Here is a 16,861-nt window from a genome sequence, read left to right on the forward strand (position 1 = left end):
TTGACTTTGCATGACTGACCCAGCTCTCCATGACTGTGATTTTTGCTTTGTATGCTCTGTTACAGAGAATTTAGCAAACCTTTACTTCCTGTGGGAAGAGCCGGGGTCTTGCTTTCTGAAATATTGCACCTTCTATGCAAACAAATGGTGAGTGTTCTCACTTGTCTGAAGTTCAGAGGTGCTGTAGTGGGGAGACTGGAAGAATGGTCGGGAAGGCTGGCTTGGAATGGGTGGATGGGATGGCAGGGGAGAGGGGTGATGGGGATTGACTGCAACTCCATTTGGGAGCATTTGATGTTTGCTCTGTGGAAACTAAAGCTGATACTGGAGAACATTTTTTGTCTCTTCTTACCTATCTTGAACCAAAGATGAAATTTGTTGAGTCTGCTATGTCAGAAGTCCCTATGCTAGGGGCTGGGGAGACAAAGACAAAAACCAGACAGTTCTTCCCATGGAGTAAGGAGACAGCATCTGCAGAGATCAGGCTTGGGGGCAGAGGGGAAAGCACTGACCCCTTGGGAGCTTTGGGAAAGGCTTCCTCTGAGGGCAGCACCTAAGTGAGGCTCCAAGAAAGCTAAAAATCCACAAAGAGCAGGAAGAAATGTAGCTCAAGAAGGGAACAGCTGATGTAGAGACTGCAAGGTGGGATATTTCAAACTCAAGGAGATGTAAAATTTTTATCAATTAATTAGTAAACATTAACTAAGCACCTGTTGTTCTATGCCAGTCTCTGCTCTTACTACTGAAGAGGCAAAAGACAGTCCTTGCCCCAAAGGAGCTTACGGTCTATTAGTGGAGACTACATGTAGACAAATAGATACAAAATAAGCCATCTATTGGAAAATAGGAATTCATTAACAAATAAATCTGTGAACTTCTATAAGAGCCAGCCTCAAACTTTTTCCAGATTTCAGAGACCGTACTTCATTCTAGAGACAATATGAAACCTCTAAAACAATATAGAACCACTTTAGGAAAAAAAGTCATGTGGTCACAGCTGTGTTTTAGAAATACTAGTCTGATACTTGCATAGATAATGGTCTGGAAGCAAGGAGATCAGTTGGGAGATTTTGGTAATACTCAAGATAAAAAGTCATGCAGACCTAAATGAGAGGATTGACTACAAAGGGTGGAAAGAAGGGGCTATTGAGAGCCTGGTGGGAACAGCAAGGTGAAGAGATCTAGGAAGTGAGAGGCAGTGGAGTTGAGGGAGAGGGATTAAGTCTAGTCTTTGGAAAGAAGAATCTTATATGGAAGGGGATATCTGCAAGGAGATAACTGAACTCCTGAGAGCTAATGAAACCTCTAAGAGAATTTAAAGCAAGAAAAGAGTCCCCAAGAGAGAACTTTGGAAGGCATTCATGTTCCCGGGGTGATAGAATAGGATCAGCAAAGGAGGCTGAGAAAAGGAGTAAGTAAAAATGGTGGAAGAAAACCAGGAGATAGCAGTTATAAAGGAGGGAGGGGGAGGAGAGCATTGAGGAAGAGGAGTGATGGTACAGCAGCATACTAACTGCAGAAGACAGATCAAGAAGAGGCTGCTGGACTTGACTTTAGAGGTGGTTGGCTTTGAGAGAACCTTTTTCAGTAGAGGATGAATCAGAAGTTAGAAATGAATTGGAATCTAAGAACCCTTGTCATGTTTGTAGACAGTAGGGAAGAAGATACTGGGTAGGTAGATGGATATGGAAGATTTGAGAATACAGGGGAGGGAGACAGAGCCAGAGCCTGGGAAAGCTTGGAGAAGAGAGAGGGAATGGGTTTAAAGTCACAGGTAGGGGGATTGTCAGAGAAAGGTCACTTCATCTCAGACAAAAACAGAGGAGAAAGGGGAAAGGAGGTAATGATAAGGAGCAGCCAAGAAAAAGGGCACTTACATACAAGGTTGGGTCCTCTGCCAAGAGGAAGAGTGGTGGGAGAGAGGAGCAGAGAAGAAGGGCTTGGAATAGAGCTAAGGATTAACTGATGGCAGGTGAGAAAATATAAACTTAGCTAAAAGGCATGTGGCTGTGTAACACTCTTCAGCAGAGGTCAGCAACATTGGAGGAGGAGAACAAGGGGATGGGGAAATAGCATCAAGGAGTAAAAGATTCACAAGTAGAAGATAATGCCATGGGGCCAAGACTTGTCCCTTCTATGGAGCTTTAAGGTTTGCCAGGAGCTTCAGATAAATGGCTTCATCTGAGCCTCCAGCAATGTTGGGGAGGCAGGGCTGGAGCAGCCTGGGAGAATAGGAAGGAGGGAGATGAGAGAGGGCCAAGAACTGAGGCCAGAGGCAGAGCTGGCACCCGATTCCAGGTGCGAGGGACTCCTCTGGGTTGAGGGGAGGAGGGAACTTCAGGAGAGCAGGTAAGTGATCAACAAGAATAGCTCTTCTACCATTTTGCTGGGTGTCATTTGATCCAATGAAGAATGGCTTACATGGGTAGCATTTCTAACCTTAATGCTTTAACCCTAAACTTAACCAAAGCCTTGTGAAATCAGTCATAAAAGGGCTTTTAGCTCTATTGTACAGATGGAAAAACTAGAATCCAGGTGGTAGGTACAGTGACTTCCCCAGGCACTCAGTGACTAGGACATAACAGAGCCCAGCATTTCCCAGTCTCTTCCAGTACTTCTTGGAAGCCTACCCCCAGTTAAATGAAAATAGAAGTTAGATTCCTACTTGTTCTGATACATCTATATATCAGATATCAGCCTTTCATTGATATGGTATTTCCAACTCCTTATGAACTTGTCTTCCATCTATTATTATGGCTGAAAATTCATCCCCAGTAGTGACCAACTGGTGTTAAACCTCTCTTTCCTTATCCAGACTGATCTTCTAATTATAGATCTAGAGTTGGGTGCCAGGCCCATACTGGATATCTTTCCATCTGATCTAAACATAACCAGATCATCTTCCCCTGCTTTCTAAAATAGGGCATTATTATACTAAATGAATCACATGTTCTGCCCCATCTCCTTACTTAACTTGAAGTTAGTTTCCTCAGATCCATGGATTTCCCATTTGAAAAATGACTAGTCTGGCAAATGCTACAAGAAAAGATTGGCTTATGGATCATTAAAGGAACCATTTGTACCATGCTTACTTCCCTCTCTGCAGAAATAAGAAACTGTGTGTTTTGTATAGCTGGATAACATCTGACTTCTTGAGAATGCTGTGAAAGTAGGAAATGGTGCATGTGTACGGCCTTATCTGAAAACTGATGGAGAGCTACCAGATGGTTCATATTATGGCATCTCCTGTGTCATTACAGCTCTCCAATGTGTTCATTATGATGCTTTGTTTTCCTCTTGATCTTCAATAGGACCCCATTTGTCCCTTAACTCAGCCGTGAATCCTAACATCTCAAATCCATCTAGTTCCACCCCCCCCTGCATTTCTTCTCCTAGAAACATGCCTGTTTTCCGATCTTCAGTATTCAGAATTGGAAACTGTGCAGTCATCTTGGTGATAGGTAGAATGATGAGCTGACCAGTCAAGGGCCTGTGTCTTTTATTAACAGTCTGGTTCTTAAAAGTATGTAACAAGCAAAATAAATAATCATGATCGAACATTGGCATTGAGATAACATAGAGATATGATTGACAAAAAGTTGCTTTATAACTTTAGGTATCCATGCCTGTGCTTGTGTGTGAATGCTCATCACCAGTTCACACATAGCATTTTATGGACAAACATCCAGAGACCACCATAGAGGTGGTGATCCTCTAAATGAACCCTCAGTCACTCTTGTTTTTGCATTTACAGCATACCCAGTTGTCATACTAGCAAGCCAGAGTCTCTTTGTTCATGTGACCAAGAGCTTGTTTTTATGTGAGCAGCAAACTGCCTTCTTGAACCACTTTGTCCTTTCCTCGGGTAATGGTCATTCATTTGTTATTTAGAGCCATAAGAAAGTGGGAGCCTTATGGAGGGAGACCGGCCTCAGTTGGAAGGACTATTTGCCAGAAGGGGAAGATGTACATAACTTTCTCCTGGAGCAGGTGAGTAAGGAGTTTCTTGGTCCCACCAATGACAAGACAGATAGCCATTAATTCTCCCTGTTTTATGGAAGGTGAAAGTGAGTAAGTTAGACTGAAATGAAACTACAGTTCCTAAGAGTTCTGTGTAATCCTTTGGTTGGTGGCAGTAAAAAATAAGGACCCTTCACAAAGCTCAAACCTTATGACTTACCACAGGACCTTTCTTCTTAAAGTTAGGATTTTGCTCCCCGAGGTTCTCTAGGAAATAAAGTCAGACTTAGCTCCCTAATCTCCTTTCTCAGTCCTGCCACAGAAAGAGGCTGTTAAAATCCAGTGATGAGAGAGGGCAGCTCAGTGAAGCAGTTACTTCTTGCCAAGTTTAATCCTGTCTTGCAAATCACAAACATCATTCCATGCAGCCAACTCTCATGAAAGGCCTTCTTTAAAATCCAGTGCCTCCTAGGTTGGTCATAGAATCACCAACTAATTTTGCCAGACTAAATTAGGTCATCCTGTACAAGCCCTTCATTAGGAAGGTAATGACTGGCACCTTGAAGGCCTTAAGTAGCCCTAGAAAAACATACCAGGGAACTTCTAGTAAAGTTTGAATGCATTTTAAATGGAGTTGAATAGGGTTCCCCCATTTTCAGGAGCAATTTGGAAGAGTTGGTTTGTCCCCCAAGATATTAAACTTTTTAAAGTGTTAGAGTACAATGCTATTATGACTTGCACTTTCAGCAATTTTAAGACAATTTGTGTTCAGTCCTTTTTTAAACTGAAAATCTCTTGGGTTTTGATAACCAGTATTGAGTTACTCACCTAAGGATTAAAGAACTGGTTAAGTAGACTGTTTCTCAAGTCAGAGCTGTCCACCTGGAGCTGTTTTGGTGTGGGGTTGGTCCTGTATTGACACTCCATAGAACTCCCAATAATTGTCTAATAATGACGGGGTACCTGGATTACACTACGAATGACATTAACTGGGACCCGTCCTTCTAGCCCCCAGTGCCAAAGGAAAGAAGGAAGTTTTGGGGAAGCAAGAACTTAGGAAAATGCTGGCTGCATAGAGTTTCCTAAGAAGGAGAATTGATAGCCTTAAAAGAATCACTTGTAGTGAGTTCTTTCCTTTCAGGGAATTCTAAGGAAGCTAGTAGAAGAATCTAGAGGAGGTTTGAGAATAATGATTTTTCCTGTTAACTGTAGCTAAGTCATTTGGTACATTTTAGAGGGTACTATATCTCTGGGTTCCATAACCCCAAGAATGCTACCCTGTCGACAACTCTAAACGGATTTCACTTTTCCTATTTCAGAAGTTGGACTTTATAGAGTCTGATTGTTCCAGTTCCTCAGAAGCACTTTCAAAGAAAGAACTCTCTGCTGAAGAGTTGTACAAACGGCTTGAGAAACTCATTATTGAGGACAAGGCGAACGATGAACAGATCTTTGACTGGGTAGAGGTATAAAGACTCCCTTCCTCCTTAGCACTTATGGGTTTATGTCGCCACCCATCCCTCTACTCCAGGGTCAGCTAAATCTTAGATAAGGCAAGTTGTAGTGTCTCCTATAAGAATACAGAAGGAGACAGCTGGTAGACTGGGTGTAATCATCAGACTGGGTTCGTATCTTGCCTCTTATCACAAACACGTTATCACAGACAAAGGACTTATCCAGGGAAACTAGAAGTCACACAGACAAGTTGCTGATCTGTTATGAATGGTGAAATCCCCCCAAATAACAATTTTGATCCAAAATCCTCTCCTGGATTGCTCCCCTAATTTTGCACTATTACCAGACTCTTAAGAAGTCTTGTCTTAAGTGTTCTGACCACAAAACAGTTCTCTGAATTCAACATCTTCCTGAGATAATTGCACCCCTCTATATCCTGCATTTCAGCCCATCAGTTATGGCATAGACTTCACTCTCAGTGGCCCAGGAGTGGGCATCAGCAAGCTTTTTTTACTCTGCACTCTTGGGATCTGGTCTATGGGGTCTATGAAGACTTTGCTTCTTTTTTTCCCTTTTTTAAAATTTTCTTTTATTTATTTATTTTGAATTTTAGCGATTTTTTTTCCCCCAATCTCTCTTCCTTCCCTCCCACCCTACTACAGAAGGCAAGTCTGTTAGTCTTTACACTGTTTCCATGGTATATATTGATCTGAGTTGAATGTGATGAGAGAGAAATAATATCTTTAAGGAAGAAAAATAAAGTAAGAGATAGCAAAATTACATTAAGATAACAGCTTTTTTTAAAAATTAAAGGTAATAGTCTTTGGTCTTTGTTCAAACTCTGCAATTCTTTCTCTGGATATAGATGGTATTCTCCATCTCAGATACCCCAAAATTGTGCCTTATTGTTGCACTGATGGAATGAGTAAGTCCATTAAGGTTGACCATCACCCCAGGGTTGCTGTTAGGGTGTACAATGTTCTTCTGGTTCTGGAAGACTTTCCTTCTTGATCTTGGAGGGTCTTCTCATATTTGTGTCTGTGAGCCACTTCTTTTGGTGGCCAGCTTATAGCCTTTGCCCTCTGTGCAGTGTTTCTGATTATTGTGAACATCTGACTCTTTCAAGTTAGAGGATTATTAAACCTTCATGTATAGTCACTTAGGGCAGGCAAATTTGGGTCCTCCACATGGAGACCCTGGAACAGGGTGGACAGGGTGCAGCATTCACAAATGTCTTTTTTTTCCTTTCTTTTTTAGTATTTGTTTTAAACTAAGAACTTCTCTTCTACTCTATTTTTCTCTCCAGTTCTGTTTTCATCATACTTTAAATCCCAGAACAATAATTCTTTTCTGCCTACCCTCTGAAAGATGGTTGAGAAAATGCTCTTTTTTTTCCTTCTAGCATTTTATGCTTTCAAAGCACTTTGCCTTTATAGTCGTTTATGACCCACGTGACAACTGCAGACAGTCTCTTTCTGATGTGACCATGTAATGCCACAGACTGGTAGGCTGATACATAACAAGCATTTTTCCTGTGAAAAATACTAGTGAACTCTCTTGTAAAAGAAAATAGTATCTTCTTTTTCCTAAAAGTGTTTCCCTGGACTGTTAGTATGTCCTGTGTTTCTTCTTATTTGTTATTTAATGCTAATGACAAGTTTCATTTTTTTCTGTTATAATAATCTGAAAAAGGCATCAGAGTGTTTCCATTGTATTCAGATTTCCTTCAGATAGACTCCTGTTGTTAACAATGTACTGCATATGAGAGAGAGAGAGAGAGAGAGAGAGAGAGAGAGAGAGAGAGAGAGAGAGAGGAGAGAGAGGAGAGAGGAGAGAAGTGTGTGTGTAAAGGAGAGAGGACTACTGTATTTAAAGGAGTGGAAATATTGTTCTTTGTTCTTCTATAACTGTTTACATATAGTAGTAGTCTTAAGAAGATGCATGCTGGGTATCTCAGAACATTGTTAGCACAGTGACTTTCTTCAGGATGGTGTCAGGGTCTTGCCAGAGAACTTCCTGCCTTTGACTTCTATCTGGGTGGGGTTTGTAGTCACTTAAGTAGTCATTCTCTTTGTGAGAATGACTAGTGAAGATAAGCTTGCTGGTCAGCAGAATATTATTTTATAAATTACTGTGTCAGAAAAAAACTGATGTTTTCCCCAGATGTTTTATACTATGAAATCTGATCTCTCTATCCTAAAACGAGACAGTGTCTCAGCATTCCACAAACCAAAGGCCAAGCCACTCTCTTTAAACTAATAAACAAAAGAAAACTCCATCCCCCACCTTCAGTCAGCATAACATTTTGAAAAATAAAAATATTTAGATAAAAACAGTATAGAGAATGTATTGTTAATTTTTTTCAGTTATACAGTAATAGTTTCCAACATTAATCTTTTTATAAGCTTTTGAGTTCCACATTTTTCTATCTCCCTTCTTTTTCTCCCCTTCCATGTTACAATCATGTTTAATATATTTCTATATAAGTCATATTGTGAAAGAGGAATCAGAACTAAGGTGGGGGAACTATGAGCAAAAGTTAAAATTAAACAAAAATTAGTCAAGTTTTAAAGAGTGAAAATTGTATGCTCTAGTCTATATTCATACTGCATAGTTTTTTTTTTTATTGGGGGGGGTGGTTTTTGCAAGGCAGTGGGGTTGACTTACCCAAGGTGACACAGGGAAATAAATGTCTGAAGCTGGATTTGAACTCAGGTTCTCCTGACCCCAGGTTTGGTGTTCCATCCACTGTGCCACTTCACTGGCCCTGCATAGCTTTTCTGTGAATGTGGATAGCATTTTCCATCACAAGTCTTTTAGAATTATCCTTGATCACTGAACTACTGAGCAGAGCTAAGTTCATCAGAGTTGATCATCATACAGTGTTGCTGCTAATGTGTTCAATGCTCCTCCTGGTTCTGCTCAGTTCACTTGGCATTGGTTCGTGCAGGGCTTTCTTGGCTTCTCTGAAGTCCACCTGCTCATTTTTTCTTACAGAACAATAGTATTCCATCACATTCCTATACTATAACTTGTTCAGCCATTTCCCAAGAGGTGGGCATCCATTCATTTTTAATTGACTCCACAGAAAGAGCTGCTATAAATATTTTTATACCCTTTATTATGATCTCTTTTCAATTTGTATCTAATAGTGGTATTATTCAGAAATATCTAAACTCCTGCTAGAGAGATGAACTTGTAACTGGATAGAGTACAAATGCCATGGAATCTTAATTACACATTGGGAAAGCTCAGGGGTTTTCAGTCATATCATGGAAATTGTCTTGTTGTACCAAACTAGACACTGAAAAGGATGCCCAATAAGTGGAATTCCTATCTCTACTGAAATAGGAAACAGTGAATGCATTTGCAAAGGAAGCTAAGGGAAAAAAGTGATGGATTTTCCAGTATTATTTTTTTCTCCCAGAAGCACCCACCTTCAAGTTGTACTGACAGTGTAAGTCAATGCACATCTTAGCCTGTGGCTGATGGGCCATCCACTGTGTGGTAGAAGAAAGATATGTCAGCACTAGATTCTTAAGTTTCATTTGTTAAAAATAAACTCTTTGAGGGGTTACAGAGGCACTTGATGCCGGTCAGTCATTGTGTATTGATTAAGCCCCACTATGAGCCAGACACTGTCATAATGCTCTGGAATTAGGGGGGAAAAAGCATGCTGTTCTTCAGGAGCTCTCAGTCTAGTCAAGGAGACAATATGCAAATGGCTATATACAGGGAAACTAGGAAAGTATCAATTAACAAAAAGAAGGCTCTGGAATGAAGAGAGGTTGGGAAAGATCTTTTGTAGATTTTAGTTGGAACATAAAGGAAGCCAGTGTCACTGTAGCAGAGAGTACATAGAGGGGAGTGAGGAGTAAGAAGTCTGGAAAGGTGGGGAACAGGACACAGCTCATTTATGAAGGGTTTTAAATAGCAGAGTCTTTTCTGTTGATCCTGGAGGTCATAGGGAGCCACTGCAATTTTATTGAACAAAGTGGGGGGGTACCATGGTATCGGGTCAGAACTTCAAGAAAAATTACTGGTGGCTGAGTGGAGGATGGATTGGGGTGGGGAGAGACCTGATGCAGATAGCTCCTACAACTATTGCAGTAGTCCAAGCAAGAGGTGTTGATAAGGACCCCTCCCAGGCTGGTAGCAGTGTCAGAGGAGAAGAGGAGGAGGAGGACTCAAAAGAGTTTTTGCAAAGGTGAGATTGATAGACCCTTGCTAACAGAATGAAAATGGCAGTGACAGAGTGAGAGCTGAGGATGTCACCTTGACTTTGAGCGGGGGGGACTAGAAGTTTTAGAGTGGGAAGGTCTTGTGGGGAAAGAGAATGAGTTCTGTTTGGTTACATTTTTACATTGTCCTTGGGACATTTAGTTTGATTTCCTCTTTGATAGACTATTAGAGATGTGATACTGAAAGTATGGAGAGAGAAAAGGACAGAGACAGGTAGATTTGAGCTCATGTTTATAGAAGTGATCATTTAAATTTAGGGGAATTGATGTTGGTGTCAGTCAGTAGCTGCCTCCTATAATGCAGTTGCTCATTTTTAATGCAGGTATGACAAAAAAATTCATGAAAGGTCCAGAATACAAATAGAGATACTCCTTTTAAAATCTGAATTAATTTTAGATAATTTTTGGCTCACATGGGTAAGACCTTAATTGCCTTTGTTCTTTAAAAGCATACATTGAGTCAGCATTAGTGAAGCCTGTCAAAGGTTTGAAATCATGATACAAAAGTGACTGAATTTGAGAATGAACCCTTTTTATTTTCTTTCCTGTAATCTATTTCTCCATAGTAGACTAAAGTTGTTATATTGGTCTGGATTTCAATAGACAGAAAGAATATGTTATTTGTCCTTTAAAAGAAATGAAGCAGGCACTGCCCTGAACCAACAAGGTCCCCTACTCTGCATTTCCCGGCAGTACTTTTTGTTCATTTCCAGAATTTTTCTGTACTTTTCTCAAACTTGCCTTGAAGTCTAGTCCTCAGGGGAGTCTAGCCATATGCCAAGATTGAAGTTATTCTGTCCATCTGTTTATAAAATACTTGGGTAAGTCAGAAGGCAAGGATGTGTTTTTATTCACTCTCCTATAACTTAAATCAGATTCAGTATATTCACTCAGATTTTCCAGAAGTAATTCCTTTTGGATTAGATGAGCCCAAATGAAATATTTTTAGAAGTTATAAGCAAGGCAAGTCTGGCCAATATAATGGAGATGGGCCTGAAACCTTTTGGGGGAAGTTGGGGCGGGGGGGGGGGATAAGACTATCCAGCATGGCACCACATGATAGCAAAAGATTATAATCTATACTAAAGTAGTTTCATTATGGTCTATGGGCAAGGTGGGTTGATTTTTCCTTCCTATGAACTTACTATTGCTGGTTAGAATAGCTCATAATTGCTTTTTCAGGCTTTTGAATTCAGTTTGCCTACATCCTTGAATGTGCAGCTGAGTTGACCTCAGCTTCCCTTACTGCCAGAAACAGACCAGTTAGGGTACTTGAATAGTCCTTCACCAGAGAGAGGTCTCTGACAGCTCATTCTTAAAAACTGTTTCTATTTGCTCTGCTTTCCTGTAGTCTTGTCTTCGTTTTCTTGCCTCTTCCTGCTTAGGCTGGACTGTTCCTATAAGGCACTAAGAGAAATGGAAAATTGGAGAAGAGCCTCTAAAATCTGCTTGGAAAATTCTCTTTGCTGTCTATTTATTGTGGTTCTTAGGAGAGTGTCTTCTGAATAACTTGTTTTCTTCATAGAGAAAAACTAGAATATGATTCATATTGGGTTGGAGTCCTATTGACCCTGCCTCACATCTCCATCCCTGGCTTCTGTAGAGAAGATTGAGATAGTCATCTACCTTTGGAAAGCTTATCCTCTTGTACATTCCCTTCTCCTTCAAACAACTCTGGAACCTCACTCAGGCACGACAGTCTTCATTTTGAAAAGGAAGTCTAGACTATATAAGACCAGAAGGCAAAGTATTTTTAGAGGAAGAGCACCAACAGCCTTTGAAGCCTCTCTTCTAGTCCAGGCTGTCCAGGTGCGGCTCTCCCCTCCAGGCCAGGATGGCAGGGAGCAAACACACTGGAGCCAAGGGCAGACTGCACATTTGACTCCTGTTGAACTGTCTGCCCACATTGGCAGCAGCAAGGCTATTTTCATTTTAATGGGGAAAATGAGTTCTTTCTGGAGGTTCCACCTAGGGCCAAGTTCAGTAGTGGAGTTTGGGAAACAGTTGCTGCTTTCCCAAAAAGTGCCTTCCTTTATGTAACTGCTGCATTTGCTCTTAATTTTAGGCTAATCTAGATGAAAGCCAGATGAGTTCACCTACATTCCTTAGAGCTTTAATGACAGCAGTTTGTAAAGCAGCAATTATAGGTAAGTAACATTTCTCAAGGCAACTCTTAACATCTGGAAGTCGCCATTTGTCACGTTCTTGATTATTCATTTACGTGGGACCCACAAGCCAATCATTTCCCAGTGCTTCCCTTGAGCTGGCCCAGTGCTACGTTCTCCCCAGCATGGGGAAGCAGGTCCCAGAGGCAGACAGGAGGAGGAGCTCTCTGCTTGATTGGGATCCCAGCTCACTGTGTGGAGTCCAGTGCATTGGGAATGAGGATGTCATGTCTTGTTAAATAGAAACACATTTTATTTCATTTTTAAATGTGCTCATAAAATGTGTTATTACCAGTCACAGTGAGGGATGAAATTATAATTAGTAATTAGAAACTTCACTGGTAATATTTCTTCATGAAGATATTTACTTAACCTGTAGAGTCTCTTCATTTACCATAAAAACTTCATAAAGGTTAAAAATATTCTTGTGAGTATTTACTATTGGCCAATCATCTATTCTCTCTATCCAGGCAAAGCAAGACAACAAGTTGGCCCTCAGCCACACCATTTATGCCTAAATAATCAAGAATTTATTAAGCTCCTAAAATATACCAGATCCTCCTGCAAAAACAAAATTCCCTTTTCCCCAAGGGCTCTAATTCTAATGAGAGAGACAGCAAATACCACACAGAAATAGGTGATATGCAAAACTCATACAAAACTGATGCCACCTCATATTGGGTTGGCTAGGAAGGTACTGGCTGTTGGGGGGACTGGAAAGGCTTGCTACAAAAAAGTTATTAGCATCTTTTAGATAAATCATTCCTTTTCAAAATCCGTTTTCTCTATTAAAAAAGCTAACTAGGAAAATCTTAGACGTCCTTTTTAAAACATTTTCATAGTCTAATAGAGAAATGTATTATATATGATAGCACATGGACAAACTACATCAAACTGCCTACCATTTTTAGAAGAGGGGAGGGGAGGGGGAGAGAAAAACTTGGAACTCAAAAGTCTTGTAAAAATGAATGCAAAAATGTTCACAATATGTAGAGGAAAAAATAAAATTAAAATTTTTATTTGAAATATGGGACTTTTATATATTTAAATTTTATCATGTGTAGAACTTTTTAATTTAAACCAGACTTCCTGAAAGTTTTTTGTTCTTTTTTTTCCCAGGAAGTGGTCTAACAGTAAGACAATTTCTTATAAAAATGACATTTTTTTAAAAGGATAATTATGCTCTGGCATAGTTTTTAAAGAAAACCCAAACATCCCTCTTGCCATCTCCAAAAGTGTCTTTTCCAATCCTCTTCTAATCTGCCCTCCTCCAAAAAGCTCTAGGGAGGGCCGATTAATATTGGTTTGAAGAATGACCACAGTATTTATCCTAATTGCATTAATAAATTGTCTCTGAGAACACTCTTTTTCCCCTCCATGTTCTCCTTTTCTGGGGCTGCATCCCTGGAATTGAGTCAGGTCCTTGAGGGCAGTAAATGATCAAAGGTCCCTAGTGCTGAAGGTTCTCCCCTTGTGGAGCTTTGGGGCTTTATTCAGTACCCCCTTCCAAGGGTATAGGGAGATGAGAGAATGCCAGCATCCAGAGATTTCTATTCCTGCCCTCTCCTTCATGCTGGCATTGGCGGCTCCTTGCAGATAACCTGATCTGTTCTCTCGTTCCAGCCGACTGTTCGACTTTCCGAGTGGACACTGCTGTTATCAAGCAGAGAGTGCCGATCTTACTCAAGTACCTAGACTCAGATACAGAGAAGGAACTACAAGCACTTTATGCACTACAAGCATCCATCGTCAAACTTGATCAACCTGCCAGTAAGTTCCATGTAACTTTACATGGGGCCAAACCAGCCAGCTGGGAGACTGGTCGGGACCAACCGGGCCTAGAGCTTGGCAGTGCAGTGAACCCTAGAGAGGGTGAGGAGCCTCTCCTGGTCTTTGTGAACAGTTCTTTGAACCTGAATAGACCGCAGGAAGGGAAGACCATGCCAGGGGCTCTGTCTGCAAGCAACTCTTGGGGCACATCCCAGGGTGTGTGTATAAGGCAGCTTCATCCTTTCCCATTATTAAATGTTCTGCAAAGTCCTTGAGAGGTCCTCAGAGCCCCAGGCATTAATTTTTGAAAAGTTTTTCAACCAAGACTTGAGATAAAAAGAGGTTCCTGGTTAACATTCACCTATCTTAAAATTCATTTAACCATGAAACCTTATTCTGGTTCGTTGAAATTTTATTGCCTTGGGGCGGCTAGGTGGCGCAGTGCATAAAGCACCGGCCCTGGAGTCAGGAGTACCTGGGTTCAAATCTGGCCTCAAGATACTTAATAATTACCTAGCTGTGTGGCCTTGGGCAAGCCACTTAACCCCATTTGCCTTGAAAAAACCTAAAAAAAAAAAAATTGCCTTTTCTTAAACTGAGTTTATGGTGAATCTATGGGGGGTCTCAGAAAGTTGGTTCTTTGTGATTTGCTTAAGGCTTTTTGGATAAACACTTTTCATTCTATCTGCAAATAGCAATAAGTTTTATTGGTAATGGGGGACATTGGAATATGATTGGAGACTCGCCTAAGCATGTAACCAAAAGCCAACTGTTCTTTCAGATCTTCCCAGGTCTAGAATTGTGATGCCACAGGCTTGGTCTTGCTTTCGTCTCCTTCACCACCCATGACCTCTTCACTTCCTTAGTTTTCCTCTCTATAAAATAGGGAAATCACTACCTGCCATTGTATAAAATGTTTAAATCATTAGATACAGTTGGAAATTTTCTTTTCAACCAGTTGAGTAAAAATAGCAATTTTTACTTATCCCCTTTTGATTGTCCAGTGCAGTGATCTTCATTGAATCTTTCATTCCCAAGCTACCATCTAATATATTCCTGGCCACTTCACCCCCTGATTTCCTACTAGTATGTTTGGAGAATAAATAAAAAAAAATTAAAATAGTAATGTAATTACAAATAGAAACCTTTGAAAAATTTTTCATATGACATATGAACTAACAAGGGTTAGAAGAATGAGAATGGAAAATGGAAAATCTTATGAGGCTTAATATTCCCATCAATTTGCCTGCCTTGTAAAAAAAAAAACAAACCCTTTTCCTCGGCTAAAGGAAAACAGAATTGAGATCACAAGTAAATAATTTGGTTGAGTACAGTTATGGATAAGTGAGGTATAATATGAGAGCCAAAGAGTGAAAGCAAGAGAAACAGAGAGAGAGGTGGAGGAGAGGAGAGAGAAAAAAATGTGTTTGCATTCTTACATTCCCGTTTGGATGATTTTTTTTATCCAGTTTATTTGGATGATTATCTTAATCTTATATCAGAAACCCACTACAAAATATATCAAAGGGTGGGGAGAAGTAGCTCAGACTTTTTATCGATGACTGAAATGTAATATAAAATGATCTGCACTTAGAACTATAGAAAAATTAGAATGGAGTTAAATGATAGCTTCAAAAAAACAATTTTAGACGCATTATAAATTATTCCCTTCTTCTTTCTTCATGTCCCCAAGTCTTTGTGCTGAAAACTGTTTCTTGGGGGCGGGGGGGGGGGGGGGATAGGGCCAACCTGATGTCTTCTTTGGGTGCCCTTCCAGCCCTGTTCTCCTCAGGCCTGACAGCCCCCTCTTGCCTCTCTTGCAGATCTGTTGCGGATGTTTTTTGATTGTCTCTATGATGAGGAGGTGATCTCGGAGGACGCCTTCTACAAATGGGAAAGCAGCAAGGATCCTGCTGAGCAGAGTGGGAAAGGCGTGGCACTGAAATCGGTCACTGCCTTCTTCACGTGGCTGCGGGAAGCTGAAGAGGAGTCAGAGGATAACTAAAACTTCAAATATACAAAACGAAACAAAAGAAACAATTTAAGTATTTTTTTAAAAAGTTTCACGTCTTCGCCAATCACAGTGCAGCAAGGCCAATTCTCGAGCAGAAACCCCCACGTGTGCACGAGTGGGAGAGGGGAGAGAGAAACAAAAAGGTGATCATGGAGGAAAAAGGTACTGGAAAAAGTAAACGTCAAACCTGAGGGCGGGAGCACTAAACCAAAATACATGTATTATTTATAGAAAATATTTTCTGTTTTAATCTTTTCTTTTCTTTTTAAACAAGGACTCATACTTTAAAAGAAACACAGATCTGTTTAGCAAAAAAAAAAAAGTTGAGAACTTTAATTTATTTTAAGGACTGCAAATGCCAGTGTAATTTTTTGATTTGCAGTTTCTGTAAACAAATTGTATAATAGAAAAGCAGAGAAATAAATTTCCCTCCCCTTCAGATGCACCTCACTTTTGTTGCAAAACATAGTAGATAGTCCTATCTTAAGGGGATTTTGGGGTGAGCTAGGTAAGAGAGATCATTTTTTGTTGTTGTTTTTTGACATCAAATCTTTCTGCCTGCCTCTCAGCTTGCTTCAGAAATTAAAAATCAAAATAGTAATCAAAACATACATAAACTTGGAACAGAAGGAAATGCATTTGAAAAAATGCTGTGGACCAGAGAGCTCCAAGAATTAACTTGTTCAGAAAAAAATAAGTGCTACCCTGGGAAAAGTACTCATAATACTTTTGAAACCTTTAGAGCAACTTTAAGGCTTGTAAATACATAGAACAAATATTTAAAAAAAAAAGAAATTGACTCAATACTATTTCTTCTCACTTTCAAAATATAAAGAACAAAATAAAGACAAGCATTGCAAGTTTAAAGAAAAGTAAAGCGATTTCTCCTTTTGGCAGCTGCTGGATGTGGGCACCATCTTGAACAGGTGCCGTCTTTGCTCTTTTAGGGCCCAGACCCAAGTATCTCAAATCTGTGTACATAAAGTGTGTGTGTGTCTGTGTGTCCCCAACCAGGAAAGTGAGCCTCTTTGGGATAAGGAGGGAATTTGTACTTGGATAGGAGGTCTTCTCTGCTGAGGAGTAGCCCACTGAGTGACCCCACCCCCACCCCAGAAAGCCCAGGCCGAGCTTCTTGGAGACATCTGATAGCATGTCATTGCTAGGATGGGAGATGACCAGAGGGTACTTGAAGCAGCTGAGTCTAGTTTTGAACTTTTTGCCCACCTCAAATATCAGGACTCAGGAATCCCACTGGC

The 16,861-nt window shown here is 40.4% G+C and overlaps 1 protein-coding gene across 8 annotated transcripts in view; it reads left to right on the forward strand.

Moving 5' to 3' along the window:
- The window catches only part of EIF4G3 (eukaryotic translation initiation factor 4 gamma 3), a 252,487-nt gene extending 236,443 nt beyond the window's left edge, over nt 1–16,044 (forward strand). For all 8 annotated transcript variants that reach the window (XM_074218211.1, XM_074218213.1, XM_074218215.1 and 5 more), the window contains 6 exons: nt 66–147; nt 3,892–3,990; nt 5,280–5,426; nt 11,722–11,803; nt 13,445–13,591; nt 15,415–16,044. In XM_074218211.1, coding sequence (XP_074074312.1) covers nt 66–147; nt 3,892–3,990; nt 5,280–5,426; nt 11,722–11,803; nt 13,445–13,591; nt 15,415–15,596 — 739 coding nt within the window. In that variant the 3' untranslated portion in view covers nt 15,597–16,044. The remainder of the gene's footprint in view (nt 1–65; nt 148–3,891; nt 3,991–5,279; nt 5,427–11,721; nt 11,804–13,444; nt 13,592–15,414) is intronic.
- The last annotated feature ends 817 nt before the right edge of the window (nt 16,045–16,861 follow it).

This window comes from Macrotis lagotis, chromosome 1 (assembly GCF_037893015.1).
Source record: "Macrotis lagotis isolate mMagLag1 chromosome 1, bilby.v1.9.chrom.fasta, whole genome shotgun sequence".
NCBI lineage: Eukaryota > Metazoa > Chordata > Mammalia > Peramelemorphia > Peramelidae > Macrotis > Macrotis lagotis.